The 25,516-nt window shown below is 39.2% G+C and overlaps 1 protein-coding gene across 1 annotated transcript; it reads left to right on the plus strand.

Annotated features, from left to right (window-relative positions):
- Positions 1-3,501: 3,501 nt before the first annotated feature.
- LOC130220734 (interferon-induced very large GTPase 1-like) lies at positions 3,502-20,918 on the plus strand. The gene is made up of 2 exons (XM_056452961.1): positions 3,502-3,541; positions 15,785-20,918. The coding sequence occupies exon 2, from the start codon at positions 15,858-15,860 to the stop codon at positions 20,568-20,570; it is 4,713 nt and encodes a 1,570-aa protein (XP_056308936.1). The 5' UTR covers positions 3,502-3,541; positions 15,785-15,857; the 3' UTR covers positions 20,571-20,918.
- The last annotated feature ends 4,598 nt before the right edge of the window (positions 20,919-25,516 follow it).

Genomic DNA, 25,516 nt, shown 5'->3' on the forward strand with positions numbered 1-25,516 from the left:
GAAAGGGTACAAAAGTGTCTGTGGGATCCTGTAGCCAGGATACCCCGTTGCAGTGTATGAGTGTCTGAGCTCTGCTTCAAGACTTATACTGTATGCTGCAATGTATTTCTACTAGGGTTGGGTACGGAAACCCGGTGCCATTATAGCACCGGTACCTTAGTAACCGGTATGTACCGGATCAAATCAGCATATGAATTTCGGTGCCTCATTTCAGTGCCACTGGTGCTGCGACAAGGACGTAAGAAGCATTAAGGGGTGCATCAAAGGCACAAATAAGTATGCGTTGTCACACCATCTCTAAATCTTTATTTCTAACCAACTTTTAGGAACACGAACAGGCGATGTCAGGCGTTTGTTCTTGTTGCTTTAGGAACGGACCGCAATCGCTGAGCGAGAGAGACTCTTCAGATCGGCACACATGATCACGTTCATCAAATTTGCTTAAACTAAGCATTCTAAAGTGTATTTTACAAGAAGGATTCTGACACAGCGACGTGTAAAGCAGATGCTTTACAAAACTTGCGTGTAAGAGGAAAAAATGTCAAACTTAATGACACATTTGAGGGCTCAAAGGCGGAGGAATGTCTCTGACATCATCTGGCACTTTCAATGAGTACGTACATGGACACTAATGCTCCGATTTTAATATTATTTAGACAATACTCCGATTTAGAGTCTAGACTACCATGTAAACAGTGATTTTTGATTACCTAAGGACCACAGACACCTGCATCGCGAAATGCGGAGGTTATTTCTTTCCATTTAACCTACGGTATCAAATTCCAATAAAAGAGCACTCTTCAATCAGTCCCCATGTCAACAAGCTTGGCCCCCCTAAATTTGGACGCATATTTTTGTGTCAAAAAGTGCCACGGAGAAGCGAGATCAGCCATCGGTGGCAGACTGCGGAGATATGACTGTGGCCTCTCTCTGCGGGCTCTCTCTGTCAGTGACGGTGCTGCGCGCATTAGCCTAGTTCCCTGCATTCGTCAGAGGTTGACGCCCAAATTGACACAGGTAATAGCGATTTTAACACTTTTAATATAGGAAGTCCTCGGCTTTGCAGAGTCCATTATTAATCAGAAATCTAGTGTACAGAGCTTTACGTTAGAAAATGCAGCATTGAATTTACAAACAGTCAGCAAGTACCAAAGAACAGATGTAACACATTGATCAAATGTAGTTTTCAGTCACGCTCATGTAAGTCATATTCAACTCGTTTAGTTTTGCTTTCATTCATTTTTGATTTCCGTCTTCAAGAGGATGCATTTACAACACATTTTTAAACATAATAGTTTAACTCATTTCTAATATCTACTTTTTTATCTTCCCCATGCTGACAGTGCATAACATTTTACTAGTGATTTTGCATAACAGTTGTATTCAGACAAAGTCCCTTTAAGTGTTTTATAGTCTTTTCTTCAGATTAAAGTGTAATTTAAAGACTTAATCAGTTAACTATGAAAGTTGAAATAATTAGTCAAATTATTTTCTAACTGATTTGTTGTGTATATCAAAAATATACAGTAAATATAAAGGAGGCTAATAATACTGACCTTATTTTTATTTAAATTAAAAACTGCTTTTATTCACAAAATAAATAATAAGAAATAGCACTTATGACTCCAGAATAATTATTTTTTTAGAAAACACTGTGAAAATGTTCAGAAACATTATTTGAAATGAATAGGAGGGAAAAATAAATTGACTTCTAGGCCTGTCTGTTAAAGTTTACAGGTGCAACAATGTGCCTTGATGTACCTGAATGTTAGAAATGTGTTATCCTACACCAGTACAAAGTTACTTGTCAAATAAAATAACAAGGAAGATTATTTTGAGTTTAAGTTATTTAATTATCTTGTTTATGAAGACTGCAGAGTGATGCACGAAAAAATGACTTCGAATAATTTAAGTATTTTGTGAGATATGGTAAAATGTGCTCTCCAAAAGTGGCCCCTGAACTAAAAAGGAGTTCAGTATTTTGATGACAGCCTTTCCACAGGTTAGTAGTAAGCTAATGTAATTTCATAATACAAATCTTAAATTCATGCTAACCAACAAATGATCAAAGGGAATATATTAATGTAATTCAAATATATAAAATATGAGTTGATGTTTACTTTAAACTTTAATTATATTGTTCTAATAAAATGATTTTTTTAAAAGATTTTGTCAAATAAAAGATTTTTCTAGAGTCATCCACCATCATTGTTGGCTAAAAAGTATCGGTTCAGGCATCGTTTTGGCACCGGTATCGCTTTAAAAGTATTGATTTTGCACCGGTATCGAAAAAACCCAAACGATACCCAACCCTAATTTCTACATGGTCAGGTATTAATCTCTAACTCCTAAATGTATCTTTGAGTAATGTATGTTGTACAATCTTGATTGGCTTATTTTGTTTAGTTATGTGAATTGGAATGGAAAATCTTTGCCTGACAAATAAATGTAAAATTCTTGTTTAACTCTAATATCTCCTGAAATCTTTTAAATCTAGTAGATTGTTTAGGCTGATGTTTCCGCAGCCTACGACAGGATTAGTCATACATTCAGGCTCAATGGATGGAGCATGGGCACAGCATTAGAGACCTGGTGATTTCTGACAATCACTGACTTAGTATAATATAATCTAGGGGCTGAATCAAACTTTCTTTAAGTATGTGCAAGCATGGGGCGGCCTATTGTTACTTTAAGGAAATTAGCTTCCAGTTATATTCTCTGACTAAGCTAAATCAAACTTTCTTTAAGTATGTGCAAGCATGGGGATGGCCTAATATTACTTAAAGGAAATTTGTTTTCAGTTGCATCCTCTATCTAAGAATCAGAACTGGCGAGGATGTGTCCGTGAGCAGATGGAACTGGCCAGCATACTGACTCAAAGCAACTTCGGGTAAACGATGAACCATTAACTGAGAATAAGGATTTATTAGGTTAATCAATCTAAATTAGACCTAATCATGAACTATGAAGTAATCAGCTTGAATTGGATGAATCTAAATTTAAATGATTATAAATTGGAGTCGGATTAAAATTGGAAACAAATTAAAACAAATTTTAACGAATAAAAATATTTCTTTTCACATGTGCTAAAAGGCTTTTAACCTTCACCCATGCTGTTAGTTCCGTCATAGGAAAAATAGATGGACCCTTACACAAGTAGCTGTATATTTATTAGCTTTACTTATAAAATGTAATTTATAAAATGCTCTGAATGTTCTTGCAAGTTGCAACTTCTTTGTGCTTGATTTTTAACCTCACATGAAAGCTTATTAATGTCCAAATGTTCAAGGACATGCTGAACTGAAAAGCTGTAAAAGGCAACTGATTTCCGATAAATACCATAAAACTCAGAAACCACCTAAAATGACTCAGAAGATAGGCATCACTACAAAACAGTTTCACTTTCTACTGCCATGTCAGGTGATTTTGGGGAAGGCAGAACATTTCTATTGCCCTATAAATAGACAGATTTGACTGAGAACTGACATTTACATTTTATTACTGAACTGATCAAAGACACAGAGAAGACTTTCATACTCAGGTTTGACATTTTACTCATTTTACTTTAATAAAGCATCAGTATTGTATTGTGTGTGTACTTGAGTAAGCATAATTTGGGGACAAATCTGTATCATGAACTCAGTAAATCCTTTGTATGTCTGTGTTAAATATCAAGTAAATGTTTATTTACATTTACATTTTTATATTTAAAGAAAATCCTGTTACTGAAGCTACCTGTGAAGCCTAAGACATAAACGTAAATTGTATTGCATGTAGTTATCATTAAAAAAAAGTTAGAACACATTTTTTTGAGCATTTCACCTTTATTGAATTGAATTGAATTTTATTTGACAGATTTTAGACAAGCTGTACAAGTATCCCATACATTTTGAAATAAAAACTGTCGAGGATAAAAGCACAATAAAGCCCTGGGCTTGTTTCCATTGTGGTCCCCGTTGTTAAATAAAACAAAGTATGGCTTCAAAATACAGATGATGCATAAAACAGACAGTACCTCATACATTTTTAAAACGGGACCAAAATAATTCACAAATACAGTCCTTCATTCATTCATTTTTCTTTTTGGCTTAGTCCCTCTATCAATCAGGGATCGCCACAGCGGAAAGAACCATCAACTTATCCAACATACGTCCCACGCAGCAAGTGGCCTTCCAGCCACAACCCTATACACAATCCAGTAACATATAAAATAAAAACATCCTCGTCCACCATGCAAACTAATTATCCTCATCATACAACCATCTGTTGATTACTTTTTTGAACCTCCTTAAATCTTTTATTTCCTTGATCGATTTTGGTAATTTGTTCCACATGATTGCACTTGTATATAAAAACATATTTTCCCCCACTGGACTTCTAAATTTAAATAAACAAATATTAAAATCCCAACTCCTAGTACTATATAAATGCTGTTGCCTCACCATTTGAAAATAGTTCACCAAATAACTAGGAACCACATTATTAAACATTTTACGTACCATTCCCAGTTTTAAAAAGCATACTCTCTTACTAACAGTTAACATGCCTAATTTTTTAAAAGACTCCTTGTGCAAATGTGCTCCAGGATGAGTTTGTAAAATGATTCGTACTAATTTATTTTGTACCTTTTGCAATTTTTCCTTCATAATCTGTGAGCAGCTACTATACCAAAAAAAGGTAGCATAATCAAAATGGGGTTGAATTAAAGCTCCTGACATCAATTTTAAAGAATGAACATCCAACAGATCAGCTTGCCTTGCTAAAAACCTAATTTTTCCACATATCTTCGTAAAAACCTTTCTTGCCATAGCATCACCTGATAATTTATTATCTATTAAACATCCCAAATAATTTACAACATTTTTCCACTCTATTTTCAATTCATTAATCCTAACTACAAAACTATCATCTTGCTTTAATTTCACTCTTGAAGCAAATAAAATAGCTTCTGTCTTACCGATGTGTAAAGAAAGTTTATTGTCTAAAAACCAGTTATACACACCTTTTAACTGGGAACTCATGATTTCTTCCAGGGCCCTTTTGTCTTGATGAGATACTAAAATTGCGGCATCATCAGCATAGAGATAGAGCTCCTCTGAACATGCTATTTTTAAATCATTAATATATAAAAGAAAAAATAAAGGACCTAAAATACTTCCTTGAGGAACTCCACAATTGATTGATAAGGGAGTAGATAATATACCCTTTATGTCAACTCTCTGGCTCCTATCATGCAGATAGGACTGAATCCACTTTAGAGACGCTTTATCAAACCCAATTGCCTTTAATTTATATAATAAAATTTGATGGTCTACAGTGTCAAAAGCCTTCTGAAGGTCAAGCAGCACCATTCCACAATATTTGCCGCCATCTACAGCTCTCCGTATTTTATCAGTCATATGTAATATGCATGTCTCGGTGGAATGTAATGCTCTAAAGCCTGACTGTAACTCATACAAAATATGTTTTTTACTAATATAGCTGACTATCTGTTCATGTACAATTTTTTCCAGAATTTTAGACACCCCCCCCCCCCTCTCAAGATTGAAACAGGTCTGTAATTAATCATATCTAACTTGCATCCTTTTTTATATAATGGTATAACTTTTAAAATCACATGGTATTTTCCCTTGTTCAATAGATAAATTTAAAATATGTGATACCAAGGGGGCAATCACTTTAACAGAGTCTTTAAAAAATCTTGCAGGAATATTATCAATTCCAGGAGCCTTATTTAGTTTTAACTCACTATTAATTTTTAAAACTTCACTTTCTGTAACCTGTCTCAAACTAAAAGAATCCGGATAAATATCCCATTGTCTATAAAAAGAAATCACTCTATCTTCATTGTAAATAGCTGGTTGCCCTGGAAGCTGACCACATAATTTTTTTGCTAACAATATAAAATACTGATTAAAAGATTCAGCAATATCCTTTGGATTAACTAATAATTTGTCTTCTACCTTTAAGTTAATTCTAGATGATTTCTTACTTTTAGCATTTGAATAACCTAGATTTCTCAATACACCCCAAAGTTTTTTTGGTTCGAATTTATTTTCATTTATTTTATCCTTAAAATAAACCCTTTTTGCTTCTCTTATTTTGTTCCTAACCTCATTTCTCTTTATTTTATGAAACTCATAACTGCTACACTCACTATCCTTCCTAAACTTTGCAAAACTATCATCTCGTATCTTTAACAGTTGTAATATTTCATCTGTAATCCAAGGGTCTGATCTTTGTTTAACTCTTATTTTTTTATTTGGCGCTATTTTATTCAAAGCCTTACTGAACAGATCCTTAAAACAATCCCAAGCTGCATCCACATCCTTAGATCCCCATACCCTAGACCAGGGGTGGGCAAACTCGGTCCTGGAGGGCCGGTGTCCTGCACAGTTTAGCTTCAACACTAATCAAACACACCTGAACATGCTAATCAGTGTCTTCAAGATCACTAGAAATCTATAAGCAGGTGTGTTTGATTAGAGTTGGAGCTAAACTGTGCAGGACACCGGCCCTCTAGGACTGAGTTTGCCCACCCCTGCCCTAGACCAATCAACTTTATCCAATATATCACAAAATAAATTAGGACTGTAATTCTTCATTGACCTCACTAAAACAGTATTATGGCCCATAAATTTTGCCTTTTGCACTTTTCTACATAAATATACTAAAAATGATCACTCATACTACACTCAATTACACCACTACAACTTATCTTAGCTGAATCAGATGTCAGAATCAAATCAATAATCGACTGCGACTTGGGAGTAATTCTAGTTGGTACCTTAATAATTTGCTTCAATCCCAAAAAATCGGAAAAATGTTTAAAAGCCTTGTATAACACAGTGTCCATATTTAACATATCAGTGTTTAAATCTCCACATATTATAATTTCCGTTCCATGTGGTTTCACAAAATCATTTAAAATTCCTTCCAACAATTCATAAAATGTACTTTGATCTGGTGGCCGATACAAGTTTCCAATTGAAATAGGTTTACTCTTTGGTAATAAAACATCCACCCACACAGCTTCAATGGATGCATTATTCATATCATTTCTAACATTAAAAGACAAATCAGATCTTATATAAACACATACGCCACCACCTTTACGATTTCGGTCTCTTCTTATCAAACTATAATTCGCAATTTCAATTTCTGAGTCCAACACTGAACCGTCCAACCAAGTATTGATAGGACAGTAGTGAGCGGAGACAGGAAGGATTGGCAAAGGACCTCAAGCTGGGAATCAAATTTGGGTCGGCGTGAGCACCTCAGTGCTATATGTGCCAATGCACTAAGTACTAGGCTATTGGTGCCGACTCATAATTATTATTTTTTTTATAAAAACTGTATGTTAATCTACATAACAATGGAATATTAAGCAAATGTTTTTGTCAACTGCTAAAAGCAAGTTAGCTATTATTAAAGACTATTAAATGCTCAAAGGCTGAAATGTCCTTTGTTGTGACAGATAATGTCCACCAATGTGACACCTGTACGTCACACAAGAAGACAAGTTCCCCTTCGGGAGGGGAACTTTAATGCTATATGAGAACTTCCACTATGGGGATTTCGTCAGAATCCAAACATCTGAAAGAGTATTTAAACAGACCAATGAAATGCCAGTGAGTTGGCAGCGTCAGCGTGCACAGCTGTCGCTACTTACAATCAATTTGGAATAAAAGCGCAGCATTTGCCAAGCTGAGCATCCTTTTCGCTTCAGATCCTTTCACGAAGCTTCTGAGAGAGTCTGAGGGTTCCTACAGCTGTATCTACAGAGAGAATGAGAAAGCGGGCTGCTTCTCTTGGTCCAGAGTTTGTGTTGCATAGTGGCAGACGGTCGAGCTGGGTTTCTCCCTTGCCTGATGTTCTTTGGGTCCGGTCCTCCAGAGCGGTTTCTACTGTTGCGAATTTCCTAAAAGAGCGGTGTGTATGCGGTGGTTTCCTGTCCTCGCATGATGGCCACGAGCACTGCATTTCATGTCTGGGGGTCCAGCAAGGTTATGTGGTGCTCACGGGCAGTGCATGCCATCACTGCGGTGGTATGTCTGTTGTGCAGTTAAGATCGTGGCTCGCTCTTGCAAAAGGGCCACTCACCCCAGTTGTCTCCCGCTCCGCAGGACCTTCTAGCCTCCCATCCCTTTTTTCCCGGAAGTGCACAGTAGGCTCACGCAGTCTTGGAGGGCACCTTTCTCTCCCCGATCTGCGTGTGCCTCTGCCCTCACTACCCTTGATGGTGGAACAGCCAGGGGGTACGAGTTGATTCCCCAGGTGTCTTTTCCTGGTGGAGTCAGCCTCGTCTCCCGTCCAAGGCGTGTTGGTTATCTGCCTCCCGCGGAGCCAGAGCCCACACAGCCCCAGGCCAGGCTGATTCCACTCTACACGCTATGGCCACCTACCAGTGCTTCCATGCGCAGGCTCTGGCCCAGCTGCACGAGGGTGGTTCCGACCCAGGCTTGTTATACGAGCCCCACACCGTACCTGATTGTGCTCTACGGATTACAAGTCCACTGCCTGTACCCTGGGAATGCCTCCGGCCAAGTGGCAGCGCGAGCACCTCGCAGGCAACCAGCCATCAAACCTCAAAGAAAGAGCATTTTTCCCTTCCCAAGATGTGACAGCCCGAACACTGCCAGTCTGGGATGCTATGCCTTCCAGCTAGCAGGATCGGTGCACTTCGCCAGTGGCTCGCGAGGTGTGGGAGAACGATCTTCCTTATCTTACACTTCCAGCCCCTCCTCCGGAGCCTGGGTGCGAGGTGAGAGTGAGTCTCTTGCCTTATGCTCTTCTGCGGGACCCCAGCACACCCCACATCAGCCCTCCCATTCCGGGCTGCCCTACTGCTGGTACGTCAGCAATCGTAGCGATGAAGCCTTTAGCGAGGGCTCTGCCTGCCTGGTTAGCCTGGGCCAGCCCTTTGTGGTGGCTCATACGCACAATCAGACTCGGATGCGCGAATCAATTCGTGAAACGGCCTTCCAAGTTCACGGTTGTGTATCTCACCAGGTTCAGCCCTGTGCCCACCCCTGTCTTGCGAGAGAAGTTTGTTGTCCTCCTGGCGAAGAATGTAATCTAACCGGTCCCTCCAGCCGAGATTAAGAGTGAGTTTTACAGCCTGTACTTCATTGTACCCAAAAGAGCGGTGGGCTACGGCCAATTCTAGATCTGCGCATTTTGAACCGCTGTCTTCACAAGCTGCCGTTCAAACTGCTTGCGCAAAAGCGCATCCCCTGGTGCATTCGTCCTTGGGATTGGTCTGCAGCAATAGACCTGAAGGACACATACTTCATGTCTCCATTCTTCCACGCCACCATCTGTGGTCTGCGTTTAAAGATCAAGCTTGGCAGTACAAGTCCTCCCCTTCAGGCTCTCTGTCTCTATGCCTCATGTATGGTCCATTGATGGAGTGCGAAGGACTTAGGTGACCTACTGTTTAGGTGGTTAACACCGTCACTCAGGCTAGAACACCCTCTATGAGGCATGCCTATGCCCTGAAGTGGAGTCTATTCGCTGTGCGTTTTTTTCCACAAGGAGGACCCCGAACATGCCAGATCAGTGTGTAGCTTACTTCAGTTGGCTGGAGCTAAGGCTGTCCACTCCGCTTTATGGGGTTGGCGCTACGATCATCCCAGCTTGGCTCGCTGGGAAAGCATCACCTCATCACACTCCACTCGGAGCGCCCATCCTTTTGGGCGTTAGCACGCGCCGCCTTTCTAACAGACATTATAGAGCTGCGGGCTGTCCAACACCTAATACATTTGCGAGATTTTTCAATCTTGTGTGCTGTGAAACCCCGTGATTGAGAAATTCAGTTAAGTGTTGTAAAATGCTGTGCCTTTCTCTCAAACACAGAGATACGTGCGCTCTCTCGCTTTGATAGTTTAGTTCCCCGCTTGGCAAACCCTGCAGAGATTCCTCTGAGGCCCCCAGCAGACTCAGCGGATGAATCAAGTGTTGGCCCATTACGTTGTTGGCATGCCCGCTGGTCAGTTCTGGATATAGGTACCCGCTATGCGCGATCCCCGCTGGCGATCCCATATGCATTATCAGCCACGATGCAGTCCCCCCTTTCAGGCAGACCCGTGTTTTCCCTCACCGCTAACCATCTTTTTTATATGTGTACTCTCCCTTCCCAGGGCTAGTCCATATTTCTTCTTGCCACCAGGTCTCGCCGCTTGGGCATCAGGTGTTTCCCTCCAGAAGGGGAACGCTCCGGTTACCAAAGTAACCCTCGTTCCCCGAGGGGGGGAATTGAAATACTATGTTCCTTCGCCACAATGACTGCCCCTTAGCTGTTGCATGTGAAAGTCTTACAGCTAGAAAAGGATGCTCAGCTTGGCACGTGCTGCCCTTTTATTCAAAATTGATTGAGAGTAGCGATAGCTGTGCATGCTGATGCTGCCAACTCAGTGACTATGTTTACATGGACACCAATAATTTGATATAATACAATACTCTGATTAAGAGTTAACTATGTAAACAGCTACTTTTGATTAATTTAATCAGATTAAGGTCCTAATCGAACTAAAGAGAAATCGAATTAAGACGTGTAGAGTATGCCGATTTTAGTCTCATTATTGAAGTGCAGTTCAGACATGTAAACACCTTAATCGAATTATTACCATCATGTAAGACTTTTTGCAGCGTTTTTCAACAGGGTAGTCCACACACACACACGCACACTGGCGCCATTGTCCTGTGGCTGCTGTTGCATCATCCAAGTGGATGCTGCACACTGGTGGTGGTGTGGCGAGAACCCTCCTCATGATTGTGAAGCATTTTGGGTGTATGGCCATACACAATAAATGCGCTATATAAATACACATTACATTATATTTTACAGGGAAGCCAAAATGCTTTCATACATGTGATTTGAATGATGCAAGAGGCAATAAATGTGGGATTAACCTACAAGTTCAAAAAAGTTATTAATCTGCAGGACACGTGCGTTCTGAACTGTGGGTTGTAATCCGTTACACCCCTAATAAATAAACATAAAACAAACTGGCCACTGAACTTAGTCTGAACTGAAAGCAAACATGGGGCCTGTTTCAGTAAGGAGGTTCAACCAACTCTGAGTTTAAACTTGAACTCTGAGTTGATTTACCGAGAGATTAAAAACTCTTGAGTTTTCAGTTTCAGAATAGCTGATCTGAGTTAAGTCAATCAACTTTGAGTAGACTAACTCAGAGTTAAGTGCGCACACTGCGACTATATAAAGGCATTATCAATAGAGCACAGACATTACGAGTGACCATGGCAACATCTTAAAAAAAGAGATCAGCATTTCTTTCTCCAGCTGAACTTGATGTGCTCATGCAAAGTTATAGCAAATATGACCATATATTTAAAAAAGCAACACCACTGCATCAGTGAAACAGAGACAGTTAGCGTATGAAAAAATAGGTGCTCAAGTTAATGTGTAATTTTACATTTAAATAATTTAAATATTTAAGTATAATAAAATAAGTAATGTTATGTGTGAGTAATGTTTATTAAATTTTCACTTGGAAAAAGTGGGGAATTGGCTGTAATTTTGAAGTTATCTAAAATGTAATTGCTTTAAATTACATAAAATAGGCTACTGCGTAGTTTCTACAACACATTTGACATAATGCAGATAACCTTAACTCAATGTTTAGTGGAAATGTTTAATTTAAAGTTCCCACTTTTAAACACACAGTTTTAATAGATTTAAAAGTGGACTTGTGTGTCTGCCTTTATTATTGATCAAGTGGTAGAGTTTGATATGACATTTAGAATGTAAGCAGCACTAAAAAATAGTTTTTACAACAAATAATAATCCCATTAATCTAGTTAAAGTACATGTTGAAGGACAGTGAATTTAAGATAATTTATTTAAGAAGGACAAGCCATTCTCGGCCGTGACTTTGTTCTTTGTGTGACTGAAATGTAGGCAATAGCTGTTTCCATCCAAATATATTAATTAAATTTATGTGCAAAACTGGAATATCGCATAAAAGACGTGCGAATAAAGCAGCGTTTCCATCCAATGAATCAAAGAGAACAAAATCATCACTTCCTGATTAAACAGGCGCCAAATATCAACAGTAAAAACAATTTACTGCAGTAGAAGAAGCTGCGCCAATCTTTTCTTTACTTTATAAATGTATTTGCGCCTCAGAAGACAATGCTGACACACAATGAACACGCAGTGGCGTTTGAGACGTGGAGAACAGATGCTCTTGACCCGCTCCAGACACTCTGGAGGTCATTAATAATATAATAACATGAATACTCAAACGGTTCAGGCATTTTAGAATGACCAAATCAACATTTCAGATGTTTTACAGTGTGCTCAGCCTGCTGGTTTGTCCATTCACACACATTTTCATCATTACATGATCTCTTATCACAATCTTAAGACGATCTCTTTTTTAAATACATTCTGGAATTTGTTCAGTAAAAGTGTTTCCATCGCAGTTTATGCACATCTTTTCTTATCGAATAAGTAGTTTATCCTACTCAGTTAAGTGCATATGTTTTTCATGAGTATTTTCAAAAGTTATGTGCATCATGACATTTCCATGCGCATCTCCAAAATGAGCATTAAATTAGGTGGGTGGAATCGTAAGGTTAAGACAAGAAATACCACTTTAAAAAAGGGGAGGAGACCAACAGAAACTCTGAGTTTAGAGAATAAATCCTGCTCCTGACCAGGTTAGGTTCACAGAGTAAGTGACCACAGTAACTGACTCTGAGTTAAAGTTACCTCTGTTTCAGAAACAGGCTTGACTTACCCTGCTGTCTCCAGTTTAACAAACCTGCCATTTTGAAACGGAAAACTCAGAGTTTCTCTCATTTCAGGGTTAACATACTCTGAGTTTTCACTTAACCTCCTTTCTGAAACGGGCCCCAGGCCTGGTCCTGTATTGTCTTCTTCTGTTGTCACTTCTCCTTTAATGCTTTCACTCCTCCTTGAGACTCGAGACTGGTGAGCAAATGGGTGATGCTCATTATCACTCACCTGACCAGCTTCACTCCATTCCAACTGCTCTTGGCCACACACCCTTGTTCCATGTACCGTTTTGTCTACTGAAGCTGTCAGAACCATGTTTTAAGTAGGCTATACTTTTTTATGTAGAGCTCACATATAAATAAATTATTAATGAATAATAGTTTTTTTACATCCATGGGTATTTGAACATTACCGAGGTACATTCAGCCTGCTTATAGTTAAAGATGCAAAATTAAATTTGACTCTTGTGCATACTATAACAAAACTGTCAATTTTTCTTTCATATTATTTTTTTCATATTATGTCTAGTTATATGTCATATGTTTATATTTTTTCGATCTCTGCATAAGGAGCATTCAGTTTGTGTATTATTATTATTATTATTAATACATATTTCAGAGTGATTGATGTGGTCACTGTGGTGACCCCTGATACAGCAGGGAATACGCCAAAGTAAATTAAGATTTTATAATTATTGTTGTATTTAGCTTTTTGGCTTGGTAAAGAGCAGGCTTTGTTAAACCTCTGGGGTCTGAGAGTGTTTATATTTGTTGTGCATGCTGAATAAGTGCACATACATTGCTCAGCATAATCGAGTACAGCTCATTTTGAAAATGAATATTTCTATCCATTTCTTAGTGAATATAGGCAATGTATTTTAGTGCATTTAAACAAAACAGATTTATTAAACTGATATATTTATTAAAATAATATTTTAGTCACCCAACAAATTCATAAATTAAAAGATACACAAATTGAAAGATATATAATTGAAATACAATTAAATTCAAGTTAAATATTGCTAAAAAATTGCAACCTACAAAATTTCAACTTAATTTTTCAGTTTTTTTGCTTCTCTTGATTTTTCCTCTTTTTTTAAATGTGTATTTAATATTTTTTTATAACATTTAAATTTGGCTGTACTAGTTTTAGGACCATTATCGTAAGTTATTTTGTTAGATAAGCTCCAGATTTGGCTTCAGTACTGACTAATCTAATGTATACGCACAAATATAATATTGTACAGCTACCTAATAAAAATATGAATTTAAGATAGATTTGTGAAGTGTGTACTTATATATGCTGAGCACTGTATATTGTTTACCCAGACTGTTTACATGGTCATACAGCAAGTAATACAACAAGCATTTTGTTTGAGCTAGCTGTACATTGCTTTACAATGCCCTTGATTTATGAGTGGGGGAGTGTCTTTTGTTTCTCAAGGTGTGAGTTATTCATGACCAATGTCATTCACGCATAGAGCTGAGATGAGCCAAAACAAACTTAACAAATTGTTATTTCAGCGACATTTTTTTTCTCCAAAACCTACTAACCACACATACATTTTTTTTCTTTCTAAGAAACGCAAGCATGTACATCAATATTTCTCACAGATTTTAGTAGCAACGTTTGTGCTGAAAACAAATAAAATACATGTTGGCCAATACTATGTAATAAGTAGCTGAAATAAGCACAAATGTCAAGGCATGTCAAAACATCTTAGGTTGTCCTTTTCTCTGACCCCCATATACTATAGCTGGCTCTAAGGGCCCTGTGTTCTGACCCCTAGATTGTATTCAAATCTAACTGGTCCTATCTGTCATTAGAATGTCAATTCAAATAGCTTTAATTAGATTGTTATATTTGATTTTGTTCAGAGTTACTTTTAAGTGTTTAGAAAAACAAATGTGCTTAATTGACCAATCCCAAATCAATAATTGACTAGTCAGACATTAGTTCTAAAATGGGTGGTTGTCAAGCTAGCTGTCTGGATTCAGACTCTTACAACATGCGTTGTTATGGTAGTTTTAATGTGGAAAAAGTAAGTGGATCAGTTTACCCCCGGCTGGTTCACTTTACCCCTTTGATTTTTCTGGTCCGTCTCAGTTTACCCCGAAGCTGGGGTAAAGTGAGACACAAGACAACTTTTTTAAAACAATCACATTTTCACTTTCCTTTATCCTAAATACAGTCTGATAAATCCCATTGCTAGAAAACATTCTGAATTGACGAGAAATATTTACATTTTACTGATATACAATTTAAGCTCGCTTAGGGGGGAGCAAATGTAGAAAGTGTCTCACTTTACCCCAATCTCCCCTACCAAATGCCAACAATGCCAGTGCATTTTAGACCATTTCAATGATTCTGTTTAGCTGTTTCTTTCTTTTATCATATTGCTTTTCATCTCGTCCTGTTGCTTTTTATTCAGCTCTTCAGTTTTCTTTATTTTTCCAGCCTCTCTTTATGTGTGTTTAAACAATACTTTAAAATGGTTGCGGAGGATGAGAACATTCGTCACGTACAGATATTTTTCAGCTTTTTCTCATTATCAATAAATATGAATATTCTCTTATTTATTTGTTGCCATGTAAAATAATCTATAAGAACAATGTGTTTTTATTCTAAAATAATTTTCATGCTAATTTGTTTAAATTACAACATAACACATTCAGGCATACACGGACAAGTTTCGGTATCGAGAATTTCAGTAGAAAATGCAGTAAAATGATTAAAAATAAATAAATTCTATTTAAAATTACACATTGTGCTTCGTAGAGAACTGTGTTGTCTTTAATCTTATGTTTTTTTTCATACTACTAAATTACTAACTTTTATATTTCAAATCATAAGTGCTGTGTTGCTTTAATGATTTTGTGAGAATAACCCACATGAAAGGTGCAAAAAGTTTTATTTACATTGTTTTTAATGATGCTGTATCAGGTCAAACTAAAATCATGGCATAAATTGTGTTTGTTAAAATAATATATTTATATTGATTTATGTTTTATTTATCAGGGAACTCATACAAGGACATGGAATCTACAGATGATTGATCTAGATTCACACCAACAAAAAGAAAATCGAAAAAATGAATGATCTATTTCATAAACTCCATATTGAACTTAAGCACCTCAATAACCTGAGAGCTGCAGATGTTCTTCAGATAAAGAAACATCCAATACAATCTAATGAGTCTTATTCTGAAGAGGAGCTGATTCAGTCTTTCCTACAAAAAGTACTGACGATGAACTACAGAGCAAGATACATAAAAACAAAGGAAAACGATGAACAAGCTCAAACAGAAGACAACTGTGAATCGCCTGAGGATGAGAGTGATTTTTTTGATGATGATGTTCTTAAAGACATATCTATTTCAGACAATAGTACAAGCGAATCTAAGCAAATTCACCCGATGGATATTCAGATGGCTGTGTTTCATTGTGCTGATGGTTTCCTGAAGCAGCTGATGGTCACTAAACTGTCCCAGTGTCAGTTCGCTCTGCCTCTGCTTGTTCCTGATCTGGTCACACAACAGATTGAGTTTCCTCTCTGGACATTCAGACAAATCAACAAGAGCTGGAAGATGAGAAACACAAACAATGAAACCATCAGTCAAACCCAGCCGATCTACAAGGCACAAACTCCAATGGTGTTTTTCTTCAGGTTTGGCTCTGTGTCTTCATCCAAGTCTCAGCTGATGAACAGTCTGATCAATGACAAACACAACACGTTCTTCCACAGGAACTGCCCAGGCAGCAGCAGATCTAGAGTCCTGATGGATGGAGTGGTGGAGATTGCCTGGTTCTGCCCTTCTGGGAAAAACACAGATAAATTCACTGACTGTGTGGCCTTCTGTAATCTACATGGAGATGCAGGAGACCATGAGAAACAGTGGAAAATCCTCACTGAGATGGCCTCAGTCAATGTGGTTCTTCTGCCAGGACTGAACAAGAATGACAGAATTGCAGTAAGAATACAAAACATGTTCAGTGAAGAAAAGCCACTGATTTGTCTTTTTACTGAACATAAATTTGCAAGTAAAAAAAGCAAAGGAAAATGTAAAATTGGTCTTAAAGACAGAAATCAGTCAGAAGTATCTGAAGAACTCAGAGGAGCTATAAATGATTGTCTCTCAGAATCATCTTCCACTTTCAGACTTGAAGATGTGTCCAAACATTCAGACATCAGAGTAGATGAGGAAGATGATGAAGACTGCAGAAGAGGAAGAGCAGCAGCACAGCAGATGATCAGTTTACTGGAGAAGAAAAAACTGACAGAAATCAAAGAATCATTTCTGCCTCTTCAGGGGAAACTGTGGCATCAGTGGAGTCAGAAGAACAAAGAAATGCATCGACCTCGAGGAGAAGACATAGAGATGGAAATAAGTAAAAAAAAAGCAGAAATGCTGAAAGTCCGTGAACAGCAGCATGAATTCAAAATAAGTGAATCTATGAAGTTTTTTATTGCAGAAATGAACTCAGCTAATGAACAACAGAAAGTTTTTTTTCTTAAATGGCTTGGAATCTACCTGGATGAACATACAGCAGAAGGTCTTTATGCTCTACATTGCAATTATAATAAAAAATGGTCAACGGTCTTAAAATTGAAAGAGAACAATAATAACTCTGAACAACTCAAAGCTGAAGAAACTGAACTTCAGACAATTTCTGCAGATCTTCAAGCTGCCGCCTTTGGTCTGGAGCACATCACAAGAGAGATTGGCCAGATCTATGAATCATGTTCATCTGTGAAGGAGAACAAGAAAGACCTGCCGGTTCACTTCTCTTCTCTCCCGAGTCTCGCAGCAGATATGATGATCTCTGGGTTTCCACTGGAGCTGATGGATGGAGATGCTGCTCATGTTCCTCTGGTCTGGATCTCTGCTGTTCTTGATCAACTCATCCAGAAACTGGGAGACCAGACCAGAGTCTTTGTGCTGTCAGTTTTAGGGATTCAGAGCTCTGGGAAATCCACCATGCTGAACGCCATGTTTGGACTCCAGTTTGCCGTCAGTGCTGGCAGGTGCACCAGAGGAGCTTTCATGCAGCTGGTCAAAGTGTCTGAGGAGATGAAAACACAGATGAACTTTGACTATATTCTGGTTGTTGATACTGAGGGTCTTCATGCTCCAGAACTGGCTGGAAGATCAACAAGACATCATGACAATGAATTGGCCACATTTGTTGTTGGTCTTGCAAATCTGACACTGATCAACATCTTTGGAGAAAACTCATCTGAGATGCAGGACATTCTTCAAATTGTGGTTCAGGCCTTCTTGAGAATGAAGAAGGTCAGACTAAATCCTAGTTGTGTGTTTGTGCATCAGAACGTATCAGACATCACAGCTGTAGAAAAAAACATGGAGGGAAGGATACGACTGCAAGAAAAACTGGATGAGATGACAAAACATGGTGCAAAAGAGGAAGTCTGTGATGCAGAATGTTTCAGTGACGTCATTAGATTTGATGTTGAGAATGATGTGAAGTATTTTGCTCAGCTCTGGGAGGGCAGTCCGCCAATGGCTCCCCCAAACCCAGATTACTGTGATAATATTCAAGAACTAAAGGAAACTATTATAACTTGTGCCTCAAAATCAGATGGAATGTTGCTCACTAACCTAACAGTTCGTATTAAAGATCTCTGGGAGGCTTTATTGAATGAAGGATTTGTCTTCAGCTTCAGAAATTCTCTGGAGATTTCAGCCTACAGGAAACTGGAAACTGAATACAGCAAGTGGTCCTGGAGTCTCAGAAGTGCCATGCTGGAAATTGAGAACAAACTACTCAACAAATTAGAAAATGAAGCAATTCATGAGGTTGAGGAAACTGGTCTACACCGAGAACTGAAGAAGACAAGAGAAGAGGTAGAAAAATCCATGTCTGAGTTCTTTGACAAAGTCAGTGATGCAAATATACTGATTCAGTGGAAAGCATCATTTGAAATCAAAATCAAAGAGCTTCAGGAGAACATTGTGAAAGAAACAAAGAGGAAGGTAAATTGCATTCTTCAGCAAAGAGACATGAGGAAAAAGATTGATGCTCAGAGGACACATCATGAAAACACTCTCTATGAAAAGAGCAAAGAACTGGCTTTAAAACTTAAAGAAAAAGCAAATGATGATAAGACACTGAGCAGTGAGTTTGATTTGTTTTGGGAACAAAGTTTGAACAGGATCATCACAGCCACTCCTCCACTCAAAGACATAGACATAATGAAAGATGTAAGAAAGATCCTCAATGACATTTATGAAAGTATTCCTGTAGACCACTGGAACAAGAACATAGACATTTTTGCCATTTCACATTATTCAGAATATGTTGTTTCCAGAAAATCCACAAAAAATAGGGTTAAAAAGGCTTACCAAACATTTAAAGAGAAAATTGGATATTCTCCAATTCTGTCACCTGTTGATGAAGCCCAGATTCTGTCATTAATGAATAATGTTGTTCTGGAAACAGAGAAAATGATTGACTTATTTAACATTTCAAAAATGGGATACAACATCAGCTACATTCAACAACTCATAGGTTACATTAAGACAAGAATAACAAAATATCAGGAAGCATCATTGAAATATGAGTTTAAAAATGAATTCTTTGTTGACTTGGTTTATTCCATCTGTAAAAGAGCACACGATAAAATCATTGACCAACATAGAATGTTTAAAGAAGCCAATGATCCTGAAATATATGTCAAGAGGAAGAGAGAAGAGTACTACAGTATTTTCCAGAAATACTGTCATGGAGCAACATCAGCTGCTATTTTTGCTGAGATCATCTGTCAGAAACTGAAGAAGCCCCTTGAGCAGAGCATCTACAAGAAAATTGCCAGAGATTTAGCAGATGAAATGAGATCAAACTGTGAATCACTGAATGGAAACAGATCAAATCTGGAGAAACACATCCTGAAGACACTGGCAGAAGAGGAGGACTTTAAAAAATACAGGACCTACATTCATAAACCCAAAGATCACTTCAAGAGTTTCATCAGAGATGAAGTCAGTCGCTACATCAGAGATAAGTTCAGCATCAGTGTTTTACCCAAGATGAAGGAGAACATTAAACTCCTGCAGCAGAAGATCATGAACGCAGCACATCAATCTACTGAACATGTTCAAGTCAACAGTGGAGATGTTGGTTTGTGGTTGAAGAGTTTCACACAGCAGCTCTCAGATCAGCTGATCTTCTCTGAAAAAGACCTCAGTGGAGTCAAACATGATGATGTTGATGATTTCAGACTCCTAGAAGATGTGATCAGACAAGAGCTTCCTGCTGTAATGTCAGACATCAGCAGGAGATTCAACACAGACACATTTCCAGTAAAGCTGGACTATAAGTTCAGGCCAGATGAGCTTCTGATTGATCACTTCTGTCAGTGCTGTTGGGTTCAGTGTCCATTCTGTAAAGCCATTTGCGCAAACACCTTGGAGGACCATCCGGGAGATCACAGTGTTGCTTTCCATCGTAATACTGGACTGAATGGATGGCATTACAGTAAAACAACAAACTTGTCAATTAGCATCTGCACATCAGCGGTGGCAAGTGATCGATATTTTCGTCCCAATCACTCAGATGATAGGTTCCCCTGGAGAGATTACAGAACAGCAGGAGGAGTTTATGCAGACTGGAGCATCACTCCTGATCTCTCTGAACTGCCCTACTGGAAGTGGTTTGTGTGCAGATTCCAGAAAGATCTGGAAAAATACTATGATAAAACGTTTGAGGGGTGGGGTCAGATACCAGTTGAGTGGAGAACATACTCAAAACAAGATGCTGTTGAAAGCTTAGACCAATATATCTGACAAGTGAAATAGGTTTCTCTAAATGGGACTTACTGTATTGTCACTTTTCACAATTAATAGTCTCTGGTCTGCTCAGAATATGTATTTTAAGATTCAGCTCAAAATGCCACATAGATTATTTTACTGGATGTCCACTTTGGCTTTGAACAAAAATGTGGTGTTATCTTGTGCTTTTGTATTTCAAATTTAAGGGATGAGGGAGGGATTCTACAACTGTTGAAGCAAATGAAGTAATGTGTTATCTATATTGAAAATGTCCACAACTTAAGCTCATTTCACTCTGCAATTGACAAACAGACTGTTCATTATGCGATGTGATGTGTTCAATTAAAATATAATTGTATTTGTTTGTTTTAGTTTTATTAGTAATAAACATCCTTTTACACTACTCTTTGTTTTAGAAAAGATACAATACATGGTGAGGAGTGTAGCCCTAGGCTGCAAAAATTAAGCAAATATAAGAATTAAGTTCTTTAGCCTCTAGAGTGCCCGATTAAGTTGCTTTGGGATGAAAAGAATGTTCGATTTCTTTGACCATCATGGAGATGTTATTACCTCAAATCTTAAATGTGCACACACTGCAAGATATGAAAACCGCGGCACAGCACACTACAAAATAATATTAAGCCTATTGAGTTGATGGACCACATCACCTGATTGCAGTATAACTTGCTTTATTAATAATTATTATTTATTATAGGCTAGGTTACAAATATTTGACAATCTGCCAAAAAAAAGGGGGTTTAAGTAAATATTGTTGTAGGCCTTTGTGCTGTACATGTATAAAAACGCTTATCTGTACATTTGTAAAACTACAATGTTCTGTTTAGGCTATACTGCTACTGCTTTTGAAAAGGAAAAATAGTCTGGGCTATACTTGAATGAATCAAAAACAGTTATCGGTTCAGTTTGAAATTGAACTTGATAATCGGTTAATGACAGCACCTGATGTCCAGAGAAACATCAATGGAGTGTCGATTGAGAATGCAGGGCACTTCAAGCTTAAGTAATGAATCTTGAAAAAATAGATTAAGATATACACTTTTCCCCTACAGTCATTATCCAACATTATCCTGTTATCTGTTTTGTAAAAATACAACTTTAAATGAAGCTTGATTAGAAGGGTATTTATTATTTTACATCGTAACTTTTGCTTTGGGTAGAATGAGATAGTGGAGATATGCCATTCAGAAATATTTAACACTGCTACTTTAATCAAATGATGATTTTCGTTTCTTAAAGCTGATGCGAATTGCTGTGGTGGGAGCGCAACATATATTTTATTAATTTATTTGCTCTGAAACACGTAAAGGTTTTCTTTACTTAAGATAACCGAATAATATGCACCACCCTTAAATAATTTTCTTGAATAAAAGAGACTTATCTATTAAGTTTCATATAGCCTAGGGAAAAATATATCTTTTAGAACTCTCTGGAGCATTTGGACTGAATGTTTGATGGCGTCAACAGAAATAGGATGTTATAAAATACGTTTTACAGCGTTATTACCGGAGAAATTTTGTTGCTGTCGGTTGAATAAAATATAATGAATCAATGAAAATACATTGACTTATGCATATATTCAATTAATGTAGCTAATCCTGTACAGTAATGAGTTGATTGTTTGCTTCAGATTTCACCATTTTAATAATTTCATGATGGTGTGATGGTGTGCTTTATCTGCGTGACTCTGATTTGACATTCTTCTTTCCGCTGAACTTGCACTGTCCCGAGGTGTAAATGCGGCTATGATCTTTTGCTGTTGAGACTTATAAAGACCTATAAAGGCATCAAGGTGTTCTCTCTACAACTTTCAGGTTTGAGGTGGGGGAAGGCGGCAGCAACATTTCAAATGTTGTAATGATGGGTCAGACGAAGTGGGATCCATTTGCAGCGGTTTTATTGAGAATAATACAAGTAGACAAACAGGTGTCAGTTTAACAGCAACTGGGTGTAAATCACAGCACTCACTCAAAGTCGGGTCACAAGCAGAAATCAAGACTTCGCACTGAATGACAGGCGAGAGGGGCTTATATGTATGTGTGTGCATTGGTTTCAGGTGAATGGTAATAAGAGTACCGCGGGGTCTTATGGGTAATGGAGTTTGTGTCCTTTCAGTAGTCAGGCGAGCGGAACCTCTGCTGGTTGGTGACAAATGTATCATCTCTAAAATAGTAATAAAAAAAAAGGCAGCTTGCACAGCATCTGTGTATAAAAATTATTACCTTATTTTTATATTATTATTATTCATTCATTCATTTTCTTTTCGGCTCAGTCCCTTTATTAATCTGGGGTCTCCACAGCAGAATGAACCGCCAACTTATCCAGCATATGTTTTAGGCAGCGGATGCCCTTCCACCTGCAAATCCTTCACTGGGAAATATTATTATTGGGCTATTTTCTGTAGCAACCCTTGTAATCCAATTCAGTGTTTTCAGGTTGTTGTTTTTTTTTTTCGGTTAAAGCACAATGCAATGCCCCATCAACACCTCAGACAGACAAGCATTTGGTTTGAGATGGGGGAAGGGCTATGTCTCCAGTATTTTTCACAAACATAAATACACAAAATATCCGGTTACATATCTTTTACCCACACAGGCCTGCTTACGGAAATGTCTGTTTCTATGCACAGCAACTTCTGGACTGAACTACATGTTAATTCAAATATCTATATTAGGCTCGTAGCATTCAGCAAAACTAATATATTTTTTAGGTAAAAAACACAGAACATAACTGAATAGCGTGTTGCTTGCTAAGCCGGAGCGACAGCAGCAAAGAATTCCACATGGCTCTATTTAACACATTTGGGATAATTATTTTATGGGAAGATTTCTGAATTTGCAGTAACTGAAGTGAAATGAAAACAGCACTGGTCCGCAAATGCACTTCTCTAGCGTGTAGCCTATCTGGAGTGTGATTCCGAAAAACCCTCGTGAGCCAACTAAGGTCGCAAGTTGTGTTATTACAAACATGGTTTGTTTATTTGGTGCTTCCTAAATCTGTCATTCCAAACTGCGTCGCAAACGTTTATGCTTGCAACTACACCTCTGCAGCTGTAGTTAGAAACATATTTCCCGTTCGGATGGGGAACTCCAATGTTATGTGGAAACTTCCACTATGGGGATTTCGTTAGAAACCAATCATCTGAAAGAGTATAAAAACGGGCCAATGAAATGCCAATGAGTTGGCGGCGTCAGCGTGCACAGCTGGCGTTAATGACCATCAGTCATGCCATTGAGACGCGGCTAGTGCCATGCTCGACATCCTTTTCGTTTTCAGAGCCTTTCACGAAGCTTCTGAGAGAGTCTTTGAGGGTATCTCTAATCTGTGTCTACAGATGGAGATTGAGAAGCAGCTTTTCCCGGTCCAGAGCGCATATACGCAGTGGCAGATGGTCGAGCTGAGTCTTTCTCCCTTGCCTGGCGTCCTTTGGGTCCGGTCCTCCAAGAGTGGTTTGTATGTAGGAAAAAAGCTTTCCTAAAAGAGCAACACGGTCGTGTAGCGCGTCTTTTTCAAGACGTCACTCCGACCGTGCGTTTCTGGATGCGGTGATTTCCTGTCCCCGGATGATGGGCACGAGCACAGCGTTTCATGTCTGGTGGGTCCAGCATGTTAATGCGGTGCTTGCATCACTGTGATGTCATTTCTGTTGCGCAGTTAAGATCCCTCCGGGATGGAGAGTGCGGCGTTGGCATCTAAAAAGCAGACATGATGGCCGTGCTTTGTCGGGCTGCTTCGGCCGTGGGCCTTGTGATGGTTTATCCCCCAGCACCGCAGCCAGACTGACTAGATGGGTGTTATGCGAAGGATATAAGCAGGCAAGACCTTCAAAGACTCCTGTCCCCTTCTTCCAGGAAGTGGGCAGTAAGCTCATGCAGTCTTGAGGGCACTTTTTTTCTGCCCGGTCTGCCTGTGCTTCCATCCTCACCATCCTTGGATGGTGGGCTGTCAAGGTCTGATGAGGATTCGAACCCGCGCTCCCTCCGGGATGATGAGCGCGGCGTCGAATCTAGAAGCAGACTTTGTGATTGTGCTTTCCTAGGCTGCTTCGGTGGTTTATCCCCCAGCCCCGCGGCTGGACCGATTAGAGGGGTGTGATGTGGAGGATGAAGGCAAGACCTTCTAAGCCTCCCCGTCCCCTTCTTCCTGGACGGGCACAGTAGGCTCACGCAGTGTGCTGCGTGCGCCTTCACCCTCACCATGCATGCTATGGCCACCTACCAGCACTACCAAGCGCAGACGCTGGCCCGGCTGCGCGAGGATGGTTCCGACCCAGGACTGAGCATGAGCTCCGCACCGCAACCGACTATGCTCTGGAAAAAAAAAGTCAGCTGTGTGTGCCCTTGGAAGGATAATGGGTCACATTTGTGGTCCAGGAATGGCACCTCAGGCTGGCATATCCCATGCTGGCGTGTTTGCCCAGGAATTCACGCTGGTGATGGAGCAGTCGGAGGCGATGGGCGATATCTCTATCAGCAGGATTGTATGACCGCTCCGCCTAATTTCAGAGGCTCCTGGGGTATATGGCAGCCGCGGCCACGCCGCTCGGATTGCTCCATATGAGACCACTACAGCATTGGCTTCACGATCGTGTCCCCAGACGCGCATGGCACGCACCGAGTGACTGTCACTGCGCTGTGTTGCCGCACCCTCACCACCTGGAGGGACCCCTCCTTCCTACGGGCCGGAGTGCCCCTAGGTCAGGTGTCCTGGCATGTTGTTGTTTCAACAGATGCCTCTAATATGGGTTGGGGGGCCATATGTTGCGGGCATGCTGCTGCGGACCTGTGGAAGGGAACCCAGCTGCATTGGCATATCATCTGCCTAGAGCTGTTGGCAGTATTTCTTGCTCTGCGCCGCTTTTTACTGGTGCTGATGGGGCAACACGTGCTAGTCAGGACGGACAGCACGGCAACGGTAGCGTGTATCAACCTTATGGGAGGTAT

The sequence above is a fragment of the Danio aesculapii genome, chromosome 3 (genome assembly GCF_903798145.1).
Source record: "Danio aesculapii chromosome 3, fDanAes4.1, whole genome shotgun sequence".
In the NCBI taxonomy this organism is placed as follows: domain Eukaryota; kingdom Metazoa; phylum Chordata; class Actinopteri; order Cypriniformes; family Danionidae; genus Danio; species Danio aesculapii.

Excerpts from the sequence above, each read along its gene's own strand:
- LOC130220734 (XM_056452961.1), top strand. The coding sequence starts at position 15,858 with ATGAATGATCTATTTCATAAACTCCATATTGAACTTAAGCACCTCAAT.